The sequence below is a fragment of the Antedon bifida genome, chromosome 7, assembly GCF_963402885.1.
Source record: "Antedon bifida chromosome 7, ecAntBifi1.1, whole genome shotgun sequence".
NCBI lineage: Eukaryota > Metazoa > Echinodermata > Crinoidea > Comatulida > Antedonidae > Antedon > Antedon bifida.
This window is the reverse complement of record NC_136232.1, coordinates 1,354,092-1,375,837: the sequence shown is the minus strand read 5'-3', so window position 1 is coordinate 1,375,837 and position 21,746 is coordinate 1,354,092. Positions and strand designations below refer to the sequence as shown.

General features: G+C 33.7%; 1 protein-coding gene across 1 annotated transcript; it reads right to left on the bottom strand.

Moving 5' to 3' along the window:
• Positions 1–19: 19 nt before the first annotated feature.
• On the bottom strand, positions 20–21,519 carry LOC144848853 (importin-7-like). The gene is made up of 24 exons (XM_078705780.1): positions 21,371–21,519; positions 20,354–20,598; positions 19,746–19,904; positions 18,928–19,084; positions 17,928–18,017; positions 17,354–17,448; positions 16,649–16,719; positions 12,920–13,022; positions 12,138–12,283; positions 11,371–11,564; positions 10,753–10,842; positions 10,108–10,315; positions 9,760–9,878; positions 8,994–9,113; positions 8,559–8,625; positions 8,297–8,422; positions 7,644–7,741; positions 7,156–7,254; positions 6,721–6,941; positions 6,202–6,344; positions 5,491–5,624; positions 5,149–5,278; positions 4,522–4,638; positions 20–3,765 (listed from the first exon to the last, which is right to left on the bottom strand). Exons 1-24 carry the CDS (start codon positions 21,452–21,454, stop codon positions 3,683–3,685), a joined length of 3,099 nt encoding a protein of 1,032 aa, XP_078561906.1. The 5' UTR covers positions 21,455–21,519; the 3' UTR covers positions 20–3,682.
• Positions 21,520–21,746: the final 227 nt, after the last annotated feature.

Genomic DNA, 21,746 nt, shown 5'->3' with positions numbered 1-21,746 from the left:
GAAACCAATCAATAAAACCTTATAGATATATTGTGAAAGTTTATTAATTCATGGCACGATTTGTTGTACAATGATTTCTATCAAATAACAAAACGTATAATTGGCCGCTTGCACGCATTTTATACGAAGTTGGGAATTACGTAATCTTAAAACTACATTTCAGGTAAACAACAATACGTCATATTTTGTCAGAAAACACCTAAAAGACACAACTTTAAAGCTATATTCACACTTGAAACGGAATACGTTCAATTTTTTATGATTTTCCATTATTTAATGTGAAGTAGTGATGACGTGTGAATGCAGATTGGTTCCCAATTGGAAGCAACGTAACGACGTAGGCACAACAAGTGAGTTGACCAATCACAAGCGACAGTTTGGATGATAAACCGAGCCGTGATTGGTCAACTTACTTGCGTTGCTCTAAAGCGTGGTTTCCACTAGAACGAATGTATTGAATAATCACAAGTGAGAACCGACGACACAACAATGTTGCAAACATCGCAGGTTTGATTTCACGCAGGTGGGGGGAAAACACAATTATTGGAAGGGCATTTTCTTACGTTGTGTAGGTTGCGTCGCTAGTGGGAACCACGCTTTACACGTCCTTGGGTTGCATCATAGTGAGAACCAAGATTCAACGCGTGAACGTATCTCTACGAGATGTCGTTGACGACTGAAAATTAGACTTAAAGTCAAACTTATATTTAGTTTTGCTTGAACATAATGTTTCTAGAAATGGGAGACTATACAGACGTTTAAAAATAATAATATTTTTGATACATTAATAAATTATAATTACACTAGTATTTCAATACATAAGGAACCTGAACTGAAAACCAACAATTAAACAACATTATTAAATATGATATTAGAAAATTTAAATTTAGTGATTATGTCATATCCTATTGTTATGACGTTAATCAAAATTAAATTTCAGTCTTAATTTAGGAGCAAATACATTTTTCAAGGGTAGAAATGTTGCTTACATTAAAACAATTATTAGAATATACAGTAGAACACCTTTCAATTTGACATTTTCGGGACCTAAAAAGTGTCCCCTTAATAGAGGTTTGCTGTAGTGTTAAAACATATATTTCCCCTTGCTGGCTTTACGGGATAAGTTTCCCCCCCCCCAATAGGAGTGTCCCCCCAATAGGAGTGTCCCCCCAATAGGAGTGTCCCCCCAATAGGGGTCTCCCAAAGGATGGGCCCTACTGCATTAGGGATGGCAATGAGACAAATGGTTTTTCCTTTATTTTTCTCCTTTTTCTTTCTTTTTAAAAAGAATATGTAGCCGCTGTAAAATGAGTATCAATTTATTCAAAATAAACAAGTTAAATAATTTATATGCTTGAAATCTATTAGCAAACATTTACAAAGCAAGAATTTATATTATCACAATTTTTAAGCATTTTCTTTGGAAATCAGTCAATTACAAATTTGTCTGCAATTCTTGAGTAAATAATCCTAACCAACAATCTATTGTATGGCACTAAAAGCTGCCCATACTTCAGTTCGGAATGAAAATGAGGTAGGGGTTTAAAATCAATAATCATCATGCTATGGTAAGGGGTAAACATTTACATCACTGTAATAAAGCTCTGTCTATACTATAACATTATAACAAAAAGTGTGATGTGCCCAAATATGGTAGTGATATGACGTGTATCATCATGTCCATATATGGTCACATACAGTTTGATGGTGTAAACAGAGCTTAAGGGATGTGACTTCATAAAAATTTGATTAAAATACGTTTTTTGTATGATTCGGATCAAGACTAGAGTTTTGTCTCTGAACTTAGTATATCATTTTATAAGAAGAAAAGAGCATTTTTATTTTTGGTAGAACTTGATGATTTATACATAATTTAAGATCTAATACACCTTGTAAATGAAAGATTATATCTTTATCACCGTGAAGGTATTAAGTATTTACCATTATGATTCCTATGAATTTATAATTCATATATTTCATTTTTTACTAGCCCTAGCTCTAAATGTATTCACATGACGAAACTGACTATAAAAAACGTTTAAACAATATTAACTAGGTCTATATGATTGAATCATAGGTAAGTCATCACGTAGTTAATGATATAACAAAACGTGACAAGTTTTCATATATAACGACATTTCCCAATATGAAACTAAAACCAATCAAACCAAATACACCTACACTAAAACATGACCATGGCTTCAATAAAAGTTAAAGATCTGCAGTAAACTATTAATTTGATTGTTACTACAGTATAATTAAGTGATAAAGCTAGGCCAGAACAATTATGAGCTATAATACAGATCATAAATTTCATCTTAAATTTAAAAAATCGGCGGAAGTTAAACACCACAATCGCTACAAGAAAAAATCTTGAACTATAAAATAATATTAATAAATGAAAAACGACAATTAATATTAATTTATTTGGATTTAATAGTCACAAAAGTAACTGATTTGAGAATTAAGTCGTTTCTTGGTACTGTGAGTTCATTCATTATGTTTGTTTTTTTAGTTTATTTGCTTTTCTAATAAATTATCATGAACGACCTAGATAAAGCAGCCTTTTTTTTCTATATCGAACATACTAATCACAACGTTAAATCACAAAAGAAAATAAATACAGTACACAATTGTTTTTCATAGGCTAGGTATTGGCTATGAAAAAACATATGGACTGACCATGAGATCGAACTAGAACTTTTGAGAATCATAAGCAAGCATACAAACAACCAAGCTACAGTGCCACTGCAACAAGCATACAGATATGAATTGGAAATTTAAAAGAAATAAAATAAATGCTGGTATTACAAGGAAGTAAGTTGGGTTATTATACATGAACTCTAACTTCACGTAAAACCATAATTGCAACTTCAATATGGTTATAACGGCAGATGATGGTATAATTCAAGACTGTTTATGAAGTCAAAACACCTCCTTAAATCAGACACACAATTTAATCAATAGGTTATTGTATAATAAAATCTTTTTACCAATTTATCTCACCTCATCTTTAGCTCATTATTTATAACTAATTAAATATTTCAGAACTTGGTCGTAATGATTCGGTTAAAAACGTACATATTTGTTTAGAGGTCTAGGAAAATTACCCAACAGACAAAATAGTATTATCAGATTTCACAATTCAGTTGCCTTTAACGCACATACAACAAGTGAAAAATATTTCAATTTTAGTTGTCATGTCTTACAAAACTTCAATGGAAAATGGTTAATTTATTACCCTTACATGAAGCATCTATTAACAGTTCACTCGTCGTGTCTCTTACAATGCAACAGAGAATAATTTAGGGATTATGTCAAAATTATTCTACTTCAATTTCTGCAGTAACTACATTTTCTTACTGCAATAACGTACGATTTTGTTTCAATGTACAAGTTTTGTGGTGATAGTCACTGCAATAAAAATGTGTATGTTCATCCAAAAAAAAAAGCGTACCGACTAATGACACAAACAGGTTTTAAAAAGTAAGTAGTTACTGCATTAACTGCAGTAGAATACAACTGACACGGTCCATTACCTCTTTTTGGACAGACACGTCTCTAGTTGCATAATATTCACTACATTAATGGACGCATCAAATAAAATTCCTCATCCTCTACTATAATTCATTAAACTACTATTTTATGAAGAAAATGAATATACCGTGGAGGGAAGGAGCATTTAGCTGTTGCCAAAATGAAATGATGTTGGAATTGCTGTGCTATCGAATTTGTATCCTCCACTTCGTTCGATTCTTTTGGATTCTGCAAATAAACACAAAAAATGTTTGTACTTAATATACGCTCAAATAAGTGTCCAGCCTAGCCGAAATGGGAGTGAGGAACTGTGACCCTTCATGCAACCACACCACACTTTAGCATATCACTAAGCCTAGTGTTTGTTTTTCAATTTGTATACAATTGTCAGGGTACAATTGAAAAAAATAGTCCTCAAAGTAACTTTTAAATGGCTCCAGAGGGGTTTTTTTCCCGATATACATTTTTTTTCATTTTATTGTTTGTTAGGCAGGATAGTTACATGCTTACATCATTATGACACTTGTGAATAAATAGCTAGCTTGTCTTGGCAAGTTGGTTAAACAGTGTGGTGATGTTGTTTTGGACAATTTATTTTTCCCCTACTTCACTAAGTGCATTGATGAGATAACATTGTTTGTCGAACGTGCTATACAAATATATTAACATTAACTATATTAATAGTACCAATGAAGAAAGTTCTGATAAATTTCTTTGTGGCTGTTAACATTAACCCACATAACTGCTATATTAATTGCTCTGATGATGGGTTAGTGGTGCCCGAAAGTTCTGAAAAATTTCTTTGTGTCTATTTTACTTTTAGTATCTCCATTGAAATCGACTGATACACACATCATTGTCATATTTTTACTAATTTGCCCTTTGATTGCTATACTAATTTTATAACAAAACTTCTAATACTATCATCATTGTCAACACTTGATTATATTGATTATAATGAATAGGATCATTTTTGTTTGTTACCTAATGCAAGTTTGCGTTGATCTGAGTAGAGGATAACTTGTTGTAGGTCATTGCGGTGTTCTTCTGTGAGGGCATTCGTAAGAGCATTATACCATTCTGGATCCCGAACTTGTAAATCTAAGAGGGGATTTAATATTCATTAATACAGTTAGGGATAAATGGCAAAATTGGCACTGGTCATGTTTACAAAACAATATAGACTATCTTAGTAGGAAGCCTTTTGCCATTTTCCCATAAAAACAGTAAGTTGTATTATAATTTATATAAATATTTATCACATTTTATTGTTCTAAGGTACAATTTTTTTAGATTTTGACAATAAAGTTGACTTGTATCTTGTAATATTCACTTTCAGCTAAAAATGTAATAAACTATTATATGCTGTAAAAAGACAATATGATTCAAAGTTATCTGCTTTCAAAAATGTATTAACATCTTTAAATTGTATTATTAATATTTGTGAGCTTTTATTCCAGGATAGTAGACGAAGGAGATTGTTAGATAACAGACCGACACAATTGTCTCGGTCTGATAAACCACTGTCTAGCATCCCAATGCTACTAACAAAACTTCTGGTGATCGAACCAAGGAGAGTGGAATTGAGAGAGAGTGCCTTTATATCCTTACTTTGCATGACTTGCTTAAATTGCTCATATTCATCAACCGTCGTCTCTTCGTCATCTAGTGTGGTGTTATAACCTTCCAAGGCTGTCTCTTCATAGGCTTCATCTTCATCAATTTCTGGTTTACCTTCCAGCTAAAAGATAAACAACAACAAATGTTACATTTCTTAAGCTCTGTCTACACTATCAAAATAGTTTGACAAAAAAAGTGTGATGTGTCCAAATATGGTAGTGATGTGCCCAAATATGGTAGTGATATATGAACATGATGACATGACATCATTGCCATATTTGGGCACATCATACTTTTGATAGTGTAGACAGAGCATTAGCATGATATAATTACCGATTTTTCTAATTTTTCCATGTACTCTGCACCGTCTTCATCGATTTCATCTTCATCTGACTCTAAGACCTCGTCAAACTCATCATCATCTTCGTCTTCGTCATCGCTATCTTCGTTTTCTACACTTATACGATCTAAAACATAAACAGGATCTATTTATATCATCAATTTAAATGAGGAGTTGGTACATAGCGAAATAATACAGTAGAATCTCCTCCTTTGGGACACAACTATTCAGGGGACACCTTTCTGTAAACGAATGAGGGGTATATTATTCAGGGTACACCCTCAAAAGTGTCCTCTTAATAAGTGTTCTACTGTATTTTGAAATATGAAACCTCTAATGAAGCAGAAAATTGATAAACCTTCGCTCATGCTAGCCATTCAAGTTTTCGCAAATGGCGATTGGAGTTGCCAACTGGCAAAAAAAAAATTTCCTCTGAATAAAGTTTTCCGTAAACCACAACAAAACAACATTACACAACAAACTACACATTTTTATATGTGTAGTTTGTTGTGTAGTAAAATATGTATTTACCAAACAATTTGGCAATTTTCATTGCTTTAAAAAAATTGTCTAAAGAATTTCCAATTTGTCGGAAATAAATCGGCAACCTTTTGCCAGTTTTGCGAAAGCAAATTTGACCTTTGCGTGAGAGTAGTAACCGTATCCATTTTAAAATCATACAAAGCAAACAATATAATACTTACAGTCGTAAACTCTCTGTAAGCCCTTAAAGAGCATTATAAGAGCAGGGAGGTAGTGTTGGGCACTGGCAGACACAGCTTCAGGCCTGTTAGGGAGCTCGAGAAGAGCTAGCAGTCCGAGTACACAAACCTTCCGGTCATGTAACCTAGTAAAATATCAATATCTTTTAAAGTTAATTTTAAAATATACATCATTAATGTATAACAAAGCTGGCAAAGAATAACAAAAATATAACACTGGGCGACAGTACAGTAAAATCTGCCAATACCTGATGCAAGCGTCAAATATATACATAAACATTTACACCAAACTTCACATGGGATTATAAAAAAATGAAAATTAGGTGCCAATACAGTAAACAATCCAATACCTAATAGTAATACCCCAGACTTTTCTAATTAACACTAGCCTTTTTGGCAAGCTCAAGTGTTTTTAGGGAGTTGACTGCATTTCTCTTTGATTTGATGCGTATTATGGGTGCACAGACAAACCGACAAACATATAACTATACTACCACCTACCCAAGGAAACAATCTGTATACTGTAACCACATCTTGACAAACCATAGCAGAGCAGGCTCACCAGTTGTCGGAACAACAACCTTCTCCAAGGTCTGTAAAAGAATTGATGGATCGTAGTAGAGCGCCCCCACAATCACCTGAAGACACATCTGTTGAAGCTCACTGGTTTTGATGTTACGCATTAACCTCTCCATGGCTAAAGTCACAAACGATGGTATGCACTACAAAGAAATACAATAATTAAGATTTTTTAGTAAATTTAAACTGAAATCATACCATAATGCACTGTTGTCAAACCATTCTGCCCCAAAGGCTTTTAAGTCCCATGGTGATGACAGGTATACATACATACATACTGTTTTTAGTTCATGCATACCACACTAATTTCAATGAAATCTTCTCAACTATAACATCAACCACTTGATAAAATCTCACCTGATCAATTCGACCTTTGTACTGAATGACAATGACCTCTAAGAGCTTCATAGCATGGCACTCTGCATCCTCACCCCCATCAGACTCTTCAGAAATTATCTGAAAAAACAACAAATAGCAATTGATGATTTACATCATTAGAAACAGCTACAAAATAATGTATAGAATGGTAATGTTTTGATGTTAAACAGTTTCTGATGATCTGACAAAGATAATAAAGTTAAGCAGGGATGTAGCAAGTAATGGTGTAGTCTGTTCAATACTTATTAGTGGGTGGGAACAAAAAAAAAACAGTACTTTCAGATACACATTTTTTTTTTTGGGTGAAAAATGTTAAAGATGGTTTTTCTTCTCACCTCTGCCCACCATCCATGGTTAAGAAAGGAGACTAAGCTAGATTACATGTTATCCATTACTTAGCCCTTACCATAATACACTTTTACAGTCTTGTATACAAGATATTACAGATAATACATTACTAGAATTACCTTTTTACACATGCTGAAGATACTTTCAATGTACACTGTGTTTGACAGGAAGGTCTGTGGATCAACTGTGATGTAGTTGTGTAAAGCAGGCATCATTTCTATAATAAAAAAAAAAATGATTTACCAGAATTGATATCTTGTCGTACGGTATGGGATACGCATTTCTTCCAATTCTTTTATGATAATGATCTGAAGTTTATGAGCCAGTTACGATGGCCAGTTGTGAAGAATAGAACTAAAAACATGATTTTGAAAAAAGTGTGTAGATGACTGTATACCTATGCGAGGGCATGTGGCGAAGTGTGTTGAATGTTGGTCTACTAATCGTGAGTTCAAATCCAAAGCTCATCACATTGCTTGTGTCCTTAGGCAAGACACTTTACATTTACCTCTCTCCACCCAGGTGTACACATGGATACCTGATATAGTTTAAAACACAACTGTGCTGATTACTGGCTGCAATATTACGGGAGTATGTTTTCAGATGTATTTGATCCAAAACATTACCGAGGTAATAATATGAAGCACTTAGAGGCTTTGTGCATTAAGTGCTATATAAGAATATGGTAGTGATATGACATATCCACATATGGGCACATCACATAAAGTTTGATAGTGTAGACAGAGCTTAAGCCCTTTCACTGTTTACTTACCTAAGAAATAGTCAAAGCCATCATTGCTGAACATTTCATAGACCATTGGAAAGACTTGCCATAGAGGGGGTGATATATGTGTACAAGTCATGCTGAAGATCAGTGACAAAACCTCCTCATAGAAATCTACAAAAATGTTTTCAATAATTAATTAATAAGCTAAGATATATTTTAATATATCTTCATAACTGGGTATACATGAAATTTTGAGTCGAAACTTTAAATCACAGTGACAATTACTAATAACGAAAGTGTAGCCTACCAATGACTTGCTGTTGCAAAATAACCCGAACAACTTGTAACACTATGCCTTCTAATTGCAGCATTATCTAAATAATAATGAAAATATGTTGTCAGTATTATTTATAGTTAAAATAGGTATAGGCCTATATTATTTCAATGTTTGATTCTCTACACCACCTCTTTGTGACAGTTTTGGTCTTTATAGTACAGTATAATTCCTATTAAGGGGACACTATAGGACTCAACAAAGTGTCCCCTGGATATGATTAATATACAAATAATGCATGTTTATGAATACAAATAATTTCATGATGTTAATGATGAAATTCAATATATTTGTACTATTTTAGAATTCAACTTTTTCTCAATTAACAATAAATTTATCTTGATTCACTGACACTACTGGGGTAATACTGGATTAAAACACTTGCTACATATATAAAGAATGCCTTACCTCTTTGTGATCTTCCATGACATTTAATAGTGTTTCTATTGTGTTCAATATTCCCATTGCTGTTATCGCCTTATCATCTGAAGGATCATCCCCATCCACAACTTGAGTAAATGTTGCCGCCTATAAACAGAAGATACAAAGTATAAATGAAACTAATAATTTAGTTGAGTCACCAAACGGTTAAGACAGGGGCGCCGTAAACCATAGCTTTACAATAAGCACTTTTCAAGTCACTCTTTGACCATTGTTCTGTCCAAGTCTTCTCAGATAAGAACTTACACACATCTGACTCTGAAGGGACCCTTAGGGGAGAAGGAAGTTATTGCATGTGACGTCCACACCTGTGCGCAATTCAGCCCAGTTAGGCTTCAAGTAACAGCTTATTCCCCCACATTTACAGAATAAAGTAGATTTAAAAGGGCAATAATTGGAAAATTAGCACTTTCAAATTTCTACTATTTTTCTTTTTTATATTTTTATTGTGTTGATGCAATACCAATTTCACATACTTCATTAGCTTAGTGTATCAATTTTAAAAGCCACTGTATTAGGAATTTAACATTGCCAAAAAGTAAGTGTCTCTGATTGGTACATCTGTATTGTTTGTCAGTTTGTGACTTTAGTGTATGTCCATTTTTTACCAATGCATTGATTTGATTCTTTTGTAAAGAAAGCCATCTTGGCTAAGAAAGGCATCTTGGCATATAGTGATATCAATTATAACAAGTCCGAACTGAAACATCAATTCCCACTATTGTTAACTTACTAAATGTGTTGTGATGTCGACCGCAATCGCCGTCACCTCGTCACAATACGTACATATCAGTTTCTGCATCACGTTTGTCAAGTCATCATTCTCAGTCTCTCTGATTACGATTAACAAGGCTGAAAAATATAAAGTTTGTGCTAGTGCTAGTTAAAGTGCACAAAATGTTTACAGTGTTCCACCAGCAGTAGTCAAGTGGCCAAATATGCATAGAACAGGTGTACTGCAATAAGTAAAAGGTTTATTGCATAATTAACAGGTGTACTTGCGTAACTTTAAAGCATTGTTTATTATCCTATAATAATTTGTGTTTAATATTTTAATTGGATTTTGTGAACTATTACTGACCTTCGATGACCTCTTTAACGTGGGGCTGGATGTAATCCTTGGCTTTCTCATTACTGGTGATAAGCATCTGTAAGGCGATGGCAGCTTCGACTTTCACAGGCATCTCTTTGTCAAGGACGAGAGATTGGCGGGTCAGGTCAAGTGCTGATTGAAGGTTCTTGTCATTTTTAAACCGTACTTCGGAGAATGTGTGAATGACATAGTTGGCCTAAAAAAGTAGAATCAAATGATGATTTTTTTATTCTATCTATCTACCACAAGATAAAAGTTGTTATACATACAATTTATATATATCTTGTAAATAGTGTATTTACAGTATAACACTATTACATTCAAAATAGTGCTTTTTGGATCAAATATAACTATAACATTTACATTCAAGAGTTCATGCAAATTATACACTTTCAAAACTCATTACACACTTTGGTGCTTGACATGTGGTCCAGTGTAAACTCCAGAGTTGTTCTATGTGATGCAATACAAAATATGCATGCGAGAACTACATTAACTAACATATCTGAGACATTACCATTTAAAATATATGTGTACAATGATAACCAATAAGGTTTGTTTTATTTTGTCAAGGGTATTACAATCTTACACTACTTAAACTTTATTGTAGAAATAGAATTATTTAAAACTCACTCTTGCTCTCATGTAGCCATGTTCACTTTTAAATTCAGGAAAAACATGCGATACCAACATATGTTCCATTCTATCTTTGTACATTTTTTTCTATAAAAAACAAATAAAAAAACAAACATTAATGTTATGTAATTATTGACTACAGTTAAACACTTATTTATATTTATAATTATAGTTTCTCTGCACCTTTGTCAGGGGTTTTGGTCTTTATAATACCCCCATTAAGTGGATCTAACAAGGTTTCACCTTTAAGCTCTATGGCTCTATGCTATTGCTTTTGTACATTTTATATACTGTAATAAAAAATTAAAAAAATGTGATGTGCCCATATATGGACATGATGATATATCACTACTGTACCATATTTGGGCATATCACTACCATATTTGGGCATATCACTACCATATTTGGGCATATCACTACCATATTTGGGCACACTTTTTTGTCAAACTAGTTTGATAATGTAGACAGAGCTTTATTATAGGGTGTCCTGTATAGGGTTGCAAAAGCGTTCTGTATGAAATCGTGCCTGAATAAATTGAAATCACAGCTTACACAATGCTGAGTTCTTGTATCTATCAACTAAGTTCAAGGGATTGATAAAAACTAGCCTGATACCTTAAGTAACAATTCTGCCATTGATCCAACCATATGTAGTGCACCATCTTTCTGTCGTGGACCTACACCAGCTTGTGTCAGTACATTCATACAGAATCCCATGGTCTTCTGCAGCACCTCTTTTCTTTTTGACGCAGCTGACTGCAGCACGGTTTGTGCAGCAGTAACAGGAGAAATGAAATCTTCAAAAACATCTGGAAAAATAGATGCATTTTCTGGACATTTAATAATTGCAAATGGATTTTCAATATTAATGGATTTTAATGTTAAAGATACAATTGATTGTTTGAACTATTGGATATATGTTTATTTGAAGGTAAATGTTAACACTTGCTCATTTGCTCGTTTTAGAGTACTTAATGGAAAAAATATACTCAAATCAAAAGTCCGAAATCAATAAGTTGTTTTATTAGTAAAAAAAAATCAACCACTGACTACGTAAAGATGTATTGTCCCCCAAAAACATGAACAATTAGGATTGAATCATACTTTGAATAAGTTATTTTGTAATTAATCACTTCTGTGGACAAAAAATAAAAACAAATGTTTTATAAAAAGACAAAATAAATAGTTAAATTCAACAAAAACCCATTGAAATGTATTTACCTGAAAAACTGTAATTTAAAGCAAAACAAAATGGGCAAATTGTTTCCGTTTTTTTTCTACGGAAGTATTAACACTACAAAATAACCTATTCAAACGTTAAGTTTTAAAAAAGTAGGTGATGATGAGTTTGCAATCTTTGCACCTCAAATGATGTCACTCACCAAATTTCATACGGATGTATTCATATGGGTCGTCATTCCAAAGTTCATCGTCCTCATCTGTGTGACACATAAGGGGGAAGATGATATCTTGAATCAAGATTTGCATGTGACCCTTCATGATGTTCCATGACTTGGCATGTTTCACACTGTAAAGCAATCAACAAGTATATGGGGGTAACTATCACTTTAAAAAGTCTATTAATGGCTTGCATAATATTGTCCATCAGTAAGCAGATTTCATTCTAGGATTTACCAAATGGGGATTGACTGTTCTATGTAACATAATGGCTAGGACATTGACTTTGGAAACTGAGAAGTTATAGACAGCAAACTCATTACTAAAAGCTGAAAGTGCAATAGTACATACATATGTTGAAATAGAAAAAAATAATGAATGCCATGATACAAAATCAACCAATAAAATGACCAGGAGTTAAGACAGTGGAACCGTAATTACGTAGCCATAGCACCAGCAATGGTTCGAGGCTCACTGGTTCTTTGGTTCCGTAGGTTTAGTGTACACATCTAGCTCATGTGCATTTTAAAGAAACATCTTTCGAGACGAGCGAGGGGTTACCCCAGTGTACTAGTACACACACAGCCACTGTCACTCACAGCCACTGATCATAAATGGGCCCTCTGGGAGACCAGTCTTTGACTGAAGAGGTCAACCCAGTATAAATAAAGGATACTTAGATGTGTTAAAGTAGTGTTTAATGCTTGTGTTAGAGTATTTGGCATAATATTATGTCACCTCATTGTTGACCCAATGCAATACTTACCCTGTGTTGACATAGTTAAGGGACTGTTGTAAGACCCTTGGGGATATGTACTGCTGTTGTCGATACTGATCAAGAACTTTCAATAACGTTGTTAGGATTTGAGCTAAATTAGAAAAAAGAAAACAAAAATGTACATGTTTTATGAATAAGATTTACAATATTGATAAGGAAGGAAAACATTATAAATAATAAATAATTGATTAAACAATATTATTATAACAATGCTGTGATTATTTCTAGCAGGAAGCCATGCTTTAAATAACTTCACACTGGACCTGGTTTTGCTTCGCTGTGCAGAGAAAACTCTGGGTTACACATTACGATAACCATTTTGTCTGTTTTACTTTATCGTTTTCATTTAACTTTTTGCTTATTTTATTTTGTATCTCCATTGGGATCCAGCCACTGATACCCACAGCATTGTCATTTTTGTCAGTAATTTGCCTTTGGATTTATTTTCTTTAAATACTAAACATATTTCAAAGATTTTTTATCACGCAACCGGACCGGAATACATGTTCAGTATGAAAGTAGCTTCAAGCTCTGTTTACACTATCAAACTAGTTTGAAAAAAAGTGCGATGTGCCCAAATATGGTAGTGGTATGACATCATCATGTCCATATATGGGCACATCACATTGTCACATTAAGTTTGACAGTGTAGACAGACCTTTATAGTACAGGAAAGATATGCTCAGAATCAGTAAAAGGTTGAAAAAATTGCAACAGAATTTTTTTAACCACAATGCATTTCTATAAGGTCCCTATATGAACATATTAAAAGTCTAGAAAAATCCAGGTAGGGGAAATATGTTTTTTTTAAACAAAATGGCCGCCAATGGTGAAAAATGTCTAAAAATGAACAAAAAACATATATTGTATATCTAATTACCACTTGATAGCAGTTTTTATAATGCTTTTTATATTTCTTTAGTGTCAAACATTTAAACTGCAATATACATATTAATTTAAGTGCTATTTAGCAGCAAAAACACACATTTAAGTATCAAGATATCACCATGGTTATAATAATAGACAACGTAGTCCTATGCATTATAATGCAGGACTACGGTGTCTAACAAAACAGTTCATTTACATTAGAATTATACAATCTTACAATCTATTAATCCATTCATTTTCATTGTCCAGTTATCATCCTCTGTCTATAGGTAGGAATTAAGCATGTGCTGATGCCGTGGTATTCGTCACAAACAGTGGTAACTGGTGGTAAATTTGTCATCAATGGACACATCACGCCATTTGTAACTTTCCATCCCCCAGTCTGTGGGTTCAAGAGTATTTTCTATCCACTGCTGTACCATGGTAATATACATGCAGGGAATAACACTTTGCAGCATTTGTTGTTGGGGGGAATAGACTTTATTTCAAGTGCTGTTTTGCTTTTTGCTACTTTCTCCCAGAACGTATTCCTCCATAGCGCTACCAATGCCAATTCCTCTGATGCGATGGTTTCTTTTTTTTGGAGACGTTTGGTTTTACAGAGTTTGTAAGCATACTACTGCCCAGGTGTTATGACTTTTTAAGACTAACAACTTTTTTTTAACCAAATAGATGGGATGTAGCATCACATCCCTGAATTCCATGTATAAAAAGCAAATTAATTTTTACAGAGCTTCACACCAAGGAAAGACTTTACATGCATTCACAGTGCTCCCCCATCGAGAACATACGGTATTAAATCAATGAATGAAGCAACCGTGACAGAATATTAATTTAAGAGGAAAGAACATATTATTACACATGGGTCAAAATCAACCATATTCATCAATAGAGAAGCAGTGCACATTCCCTCACATATACTATTTCATCATTGATGGCTATGTGAGACAGTCATACACAATGCATCATTTGTTGAAAAAGAACCTTGTACTTTTCTGCAGCCCTCTGTTACTCCATTGACTCCATACACACTGCTAGACTACTCAGAAACCTTCATCCTCACTGCCCACTGTAGTTATCAATGGGGGAGCACTGCTACATCAAACCTCCGAAACAGCAACATTTCAAGACATTTATTATGTACCATGTATGTTTGTTACATTATGTGAAGGCAAAGTAAACTCTTGTATTTAATGGCTATAATTATGGGCCGTAAGTAAATTTGGTTTAGGAAAAGGTGTTGGTCTTAAAAACAGTTGGAGTTGTATGTCAAATTCTGTAAACCAAACAGTTTCCAAAAAAAAAGAAAACATTGCATCAGGAATTTGGCATTGGTAGCTATATATGGAGGGAAGTCAATGGAGACTTTAGACAGCCTACTTTTCTTTGAGAAAGTTGCAAAAAGCAAATCTATTCCCTTGCTGCAAAATTTCATTTCGTGAGTCTTTATTACCAGGTATAGCAGTGGATAGGAAATACTCTTCAACCCACAGACTAGGGATGGAAAGTATTGATGACAAATTTACTACCAGCACCAGAGAAACTATTAAAGTTGATTAGATGTACCTGTAAATAAGGTTGTAGTAAAATGAATTGCAGTTGCAAAAAATATGGTTTGGACTGCTGCTCCACTATTTTTTAAGAATGCCACGGCATCAGCACATGCTCAATTCCCCACCAATAGATGGAGGATGAGATACTGACAAGATGAAAGTGAAATTACCGCATTTATTTGAATAAATGCCCTTGGTGGTTGATTTTTAAGGAGGGTAGTGGGGGCGTGTAATCGTCGTGAGGAGTTTATTCGGAGAGGCGTTTATTTTTGTGGGTGTAATGTGGTAACATGTATAATCAAATAAATACACCCTTTAGATATGAACAAATACAACACCATCATGTCATTCAGTGAATTCTATTACAAATAGAGATGTGTTAAAACACAATATTATGTATAATATGCATGTGGCGGGGCGTACATTCAACGAAATAAATTCAAAATGATGTCCGATGGGGGCGGGGGAAGGGGTGCGGTGGTGTAGGTTATTCAAAATGATGTCTTATTGGCTGGGCCATCAATGGGAGCGCACCAAGAAGTTCCGACAATATTATACCAGTAAAGGGTAGTTTTAGTCACTTTTAAAAATGAAAATCCTTGAAACAGCACTCAATGGGGTATTGTTTTATATTAGGAAATATCATCATATTGTCTACATATACTCCCGAATATAGCCAATTGCGGAGAGGGGAGGGGGGGGGGGGTGCGGACAGACTCCCTCACCCTTCCCATATGATCTCCCATCCCTATACCCCTTCCCACTAGCACCACCAATGATGTAATATATTGTTATAACAGTACAAATGTAAATGAACTGACTTATTATTAGACACCGTAATACTATGCATTAAGCATAGGAAGGACTGCGTTTTATATATTATAACAATAGGGATATATCTAGATACTTAAACATTTGTTTTGCGGCCATTTTCTAATTAACAACACTTAAAATAATGTGTATATTGTAGTTCAGATCTTCGAAACTGTAAAGAAATATAAAAATCATTGTAAAAACTGCTATAAAGTGGTAATTAGATCTACTATTTATGTTTTTTTTGTCCTTTTTTAGGCATTTTCGACATTGGCGGCCATTTTGTTTAAAAAAACCTATTTCCCCTACCTGGATTTTTCTAGACTTTTAATATGTTCATATAGGGACCTTATAGAAATGCATTGTGGTGAAATAAATTCTGTTGCAATTTTTTCAACCATAATTCATAGTTTTCCTGTACTATTTAGTATAATGTAGCTTGGTATTGAAAAACTCAACTTACGTGAAAATGTTTTGAGATACCATTCTGAGAACTTATTGTAATCTTTGATAACATTACCAGGACTACCATATCTATAAAAAAAAATGTACAAGACAAAATGTCATATTGAGTGTGAAAATAGTAGAAATATGACTTAAGATCTTGGCTGGATTGACCACAAAATCTTGCAAGTTCCCTTGGGACAGTTTGTGACCTAAATTACCTTGACCAAACAAAATCTAGACCTTGAAGGAGGAAGTCGGAAACTGTAATCAAAGAAAAACTAAACAATTTTTATTTCACAGGATGTCATCAAAACGGAAATGAATAGGTATTTTGGATACATAAAAGGCAATTGAATAATTTATTATAATTTATAATAACACATGTTTTCCTAAGTGTTCGTTTTGGTGTTGAATTATAACACAGGCGCACATTTTACTAGGCGTATTGAGTTTTTTCATTGCTCGTTTAAATTTGTATAAACACAAATTCCATGGTTTGCTAGAAATACAAATTTTTTATTTATTATTAGTGTTTTATTTTTTGAAGAGAATGTAAAAAATTGGAAATGGTTAGTATCAGACAATTTATTGTTCTGATAGGAAAATTAGGCTTCACTCTACTCAAATTCACACATGTACCCTAATTACAGTAGCCCTATCATTAGTGTAATCTGGTTGATTGGGTTTATCATCACCTACAATACCACCCAAGGGGATTTACCTTTCAAACATTCTTGCCAATATATGCAATGCCCATTTCTTAGTCTTCCACCAAATTAACTCTGGTCTGTCATCTACAAGAACCTGTGATGTTTCCTGCATAATAGTCAAAATAATAACAAAGATTCTTTTTAACAAAAAAAATCCCTCTAAATAGGTAGTAATTTTTCCACAGTTAAGGTTTTTCTAGATTGCTAATAAAGTTTATTTGTACAAATATATTAATAAATAATTTAAGTGTAAACACTACACACTGATTGACCTATTGGTGTTCTTGAATATATGGGCAGTTGTGGTTTCCATGGCAATATACTAGTTGATCTATTATTGTGGCAGAACTGTGGCGCAGTGGTTTAAGTATTGGTATCTAGGTTGTACAGTAGGTTCAAGCTCCGGTCACCAGACTCCACATTGTTCTTTCCCACCCTGAGGTGACCTTTTGTTTACCTGTATGTAAATGCTAACAAACAAGCTTTACTTTATCTCTGTTATATCAGAACTTAGATTGCCTACAGAGAAAAGGGTATATTACTGTGCAAGTAAGAGTGCATTTGAAATGAAACGATTTTTATTACCGGTGGAATTTCCGCCTCGACAATCTCTTGAAAAACCTTCATCCACTTGGTGAAGATCTCTTCATTGATCAGATCCAATGGCAGGAAGTACTGTTAAGATATGGAAATATTTTTTTTTTCATTTCAAATAAACATTTATTTTCTTCCTTTAACATCATATAACATAGAAAACAAGTAACAAATTAAAGGAAGTAGGCAGATGCCCGAGAAGATAAAAATCTTGAGTTGGGCCAGCCTAAACTAACAACATTGAGCAATACAAGACAACTGGTGGAAAAACAAACAAGAAACAGTGAATCTGAGACAGTAGATCATGACTAAGTAAGAAATAATTGATACACAAAGATATTTATTTTTAAGAAAGTTAATATTTTGCAATGAGGTACTATTTAATTTAAAAGAAAAGGTTTTCTCTATATATTAATAAAATATCTCAATATTTTATAATACTTTATTTTCACCAAGTTGCCCTAAAGCTCTGTACACTATCAAACTAGTTTGACAAAAACAGTGTGATGTACCCAATTACATTCTTTTGTCACATAAACTTTGATAGTATAGACAGAGCTTTAGACTACAGTGTAGTAAAAAGGCATACCAATATTTCACAATATACCCTTTATCTAAATAAACGTGTGTTTTTTTTTTCTCCATACAGTATGTCCTTACAGTAACATACTCATAAATTATAATTTAGGGGTGAGAGTGCAGTAAATTACTAATAATGGTAGGTAATATACTGTATAAATAATAAATAAACATGCTCTCCACAAGCATTCATTGTAGAAAAAACTGCATAATATATAACTATGACACATCAATAAAAATTAATAATTCATACAAACAATTTTAATGTATTAGACATGAGGGTAAATGAATAACGTAAGATATCTTCTAGCTACATTGTTTTTTTTTAAGTCAACGTTCTACGAGGTCAACGACATTTAACAAGACATTGACGGCACATGTTGTGGTCAAAAGCTTTATTTATTGTGTGTACCTGTGTAAGAGCGTAGAAGATCTTCAGAATCTGTTTCTTCATGTGCATCGCCGCTTCTGATTGGTCATGCTTCAAGAGCATTACGCAATCATACATCAATGGCTGAATGAATTTTATTGCGTGGTTCAGTGGTTCTCTTTCATTTGGTTTCTTATATCTTTCATGAAAAAAATTATAAAATTGTTATAGCACCAACACAAATTGCAATTAATGAATTTTTAAAGGTGCTGGAAATGGTAAACAAATACAGTAATATTGTCTAAAAATCTTATTGCACAACATGCAGTATTCGGAGCCAACTTCAGATGTGAAGACTCTGCTCCTCCAACTCTGTTTTGCTAGCTCTAAACATCTACTAATTTATCAAAAGCCAAAAGTAGCATTATTGTCCAATCATAACAGTGGAATGGCATCTGCCATAAAGCTTTTTTCCCACTAGTTTTACCTTGTGATTGGTCAAATTACTTTGGCATTGCTTCTGAGTGGGAACCAAGCTTATCAAGCTACAGTATCATCCATTTCCATATAGTTTGAGCACGGATTGTTTGCTTTGAAACTTTAAATGGCAAATTACCTTTCTTACTGTATGTATTGTAGATACTGTCGTTAACTAATTGTCTGTGTACTAATGTCAATTACTGTTTTAGATTTGTTTGATTTCATCATTATATTGTTGATGTTCTTTACTGAACTACTTTGGAAATCAATGCTTTAGCACTGAAAGTTTCATTCAGTATAAAGACAGACTAAATAAATAACAACTTCTGACGAGTATTTTGAAAGTAAGAAAACGTTTAAAAAACTATTCATTCACTCACTCATAGTTTTTGACAAGTTGGTATACACCGATGAGGGCGCCATACCATGCATTTAGATCCTTTGATTGTAAAACATGCATAGTCTTTTGAACGATGCCTGTCCATCTACCTGGGTAGTCATGTTTTAAAATGTTTCTCAGACAAACTGCAAGTTGAACTCTAGAAATAAATTAAAACATGAACAAATTAGCTAATTCTACAATGTTTTTTTGTTGGTTGGAGAAAGAGTGATTTGATGAGAAAACAGAAAAGCCAGTTACTACAGTAGGGCGTTTTTGACGACCGCCGACCTAGGAACAGAGCTAGGTCATGTCAATGTGGCCCTAGTGTAGAAATGGTACTAAAAAAATGTGTCAAGGTGGAATACAAGGAATGTCCCTTCTCCTCCGCATGCGCACAATGAATTGACTGACATACAGTACCCTAGCCTATCAAAAGCCTACTGTTTGTTGCCATCTACAGAAGAATACAATTTTGAAAAGGAAGGGACTATACAAGCTTCAACATCAGTATATTGACAATCTACAGTGGGCCAAGCAGAAAAACACTTAAACGAAGTATTCATTTTAATTTCGCTGTTGAACATGCACGGCCATATCCACACTAACCTTACTAGTTCCGGAGCTCTAATAATTGCCTCTATGATGTTTTCCCTTATGAGAGCACGGTCGTTCTCATGTATGCTGAACAACACCTCCCTTGGGTCTGCCTTTGGGTCTGGCTCACGGTCCTGCCAGAACTGAACTATCATATTCTTAAGGTAAATGACTCCAGCTTGACGGACGGGAAACTGAACCTCATCCACCATTACCACTTGTAAAAGGTGGGGAGCAAACCCTATGATCTTGTGAATCTAAAATAAAAATAGGCATGCAGCAACAAAAAGGTTAGATACTGTACACATGGTTATAGGTTGATTTTACTCACCACTGAAAAATACCAGAAGTTGAATTTATCAAAACCAAGATATAAAACTAACATACTGTATATCATCAATCATAAAACCAAATAGGATGTAAACAATTTACATTAAAATTGTCCAGACGACTGTCCGTTAAGGAGTTATGAATTTTTAAGTAACCAAAAATATGCTCGCCATGGATGCTATGTTATTTTTGTTGGTTACGTTTCCCTGTACAGCATTGTTTGTCATCGATCGAAAAAAGTTTTATGAAAAAACCGTAAATAGTAATATAACTGACGCTGAGGCAGTTTCGACATCTCAACTGTCTCACATGAACTTATATAATATATTAAACATTTAATAATAGTATAAATAGGCTAAATATGAAATTACGAAAAATATAAAAATCAATTTTTTAAATTTTTATTTCATATAGGCCTAAATTAACTGTATTTAAATCCTATATAAACATACTAATTACTATAGTACAGCCTAACAGCATTTAATTATGTTACTTGCATAAAAATGGTAACAAAATAAACTTGTTTGAGTAATTTTATTCAGGCTAGGCCTAGTCTCTAAAATGTGATTGCCATTCCGATGATGATTCATCATCATCCCACACTTAAAAGGTAGGCTTCACTCAAGCATTTGGCGGAGCTAGGCCTAAAACAGGTCATTTCCATCATAACATTAACACGTCATATGTGTAATTCTTTACCTCATTTAATTGTTGTTCGGCAGATTCACGTGTGTCAGGATGTATAGTTCCCTGTAGGATTTCTACAATTTTTTTAAAATCCATTTTTTTAGTATTTTTCGAACAAAATAGAAGAAGAATTCATTTGATATAACACATGTGTAGCAAAAACCCGGCGCGAATGGATTCGTAAGTGCATGTTGATGAGCATGCGCAAACCAGACGTTGCTGTGACGCAATATACCATTTTTACAATTTTGTGAATGCAATTTTAATGTCCACAGAGAATATTATTCTCTTTTTAGCAAATTTAGATCGAAAAAATATATGAAACGTTTGGTTACTGTAGGCTACAAGTGTTTATTTTGTCTTTTTAGGTCAGGTAGGCCTAGTATTA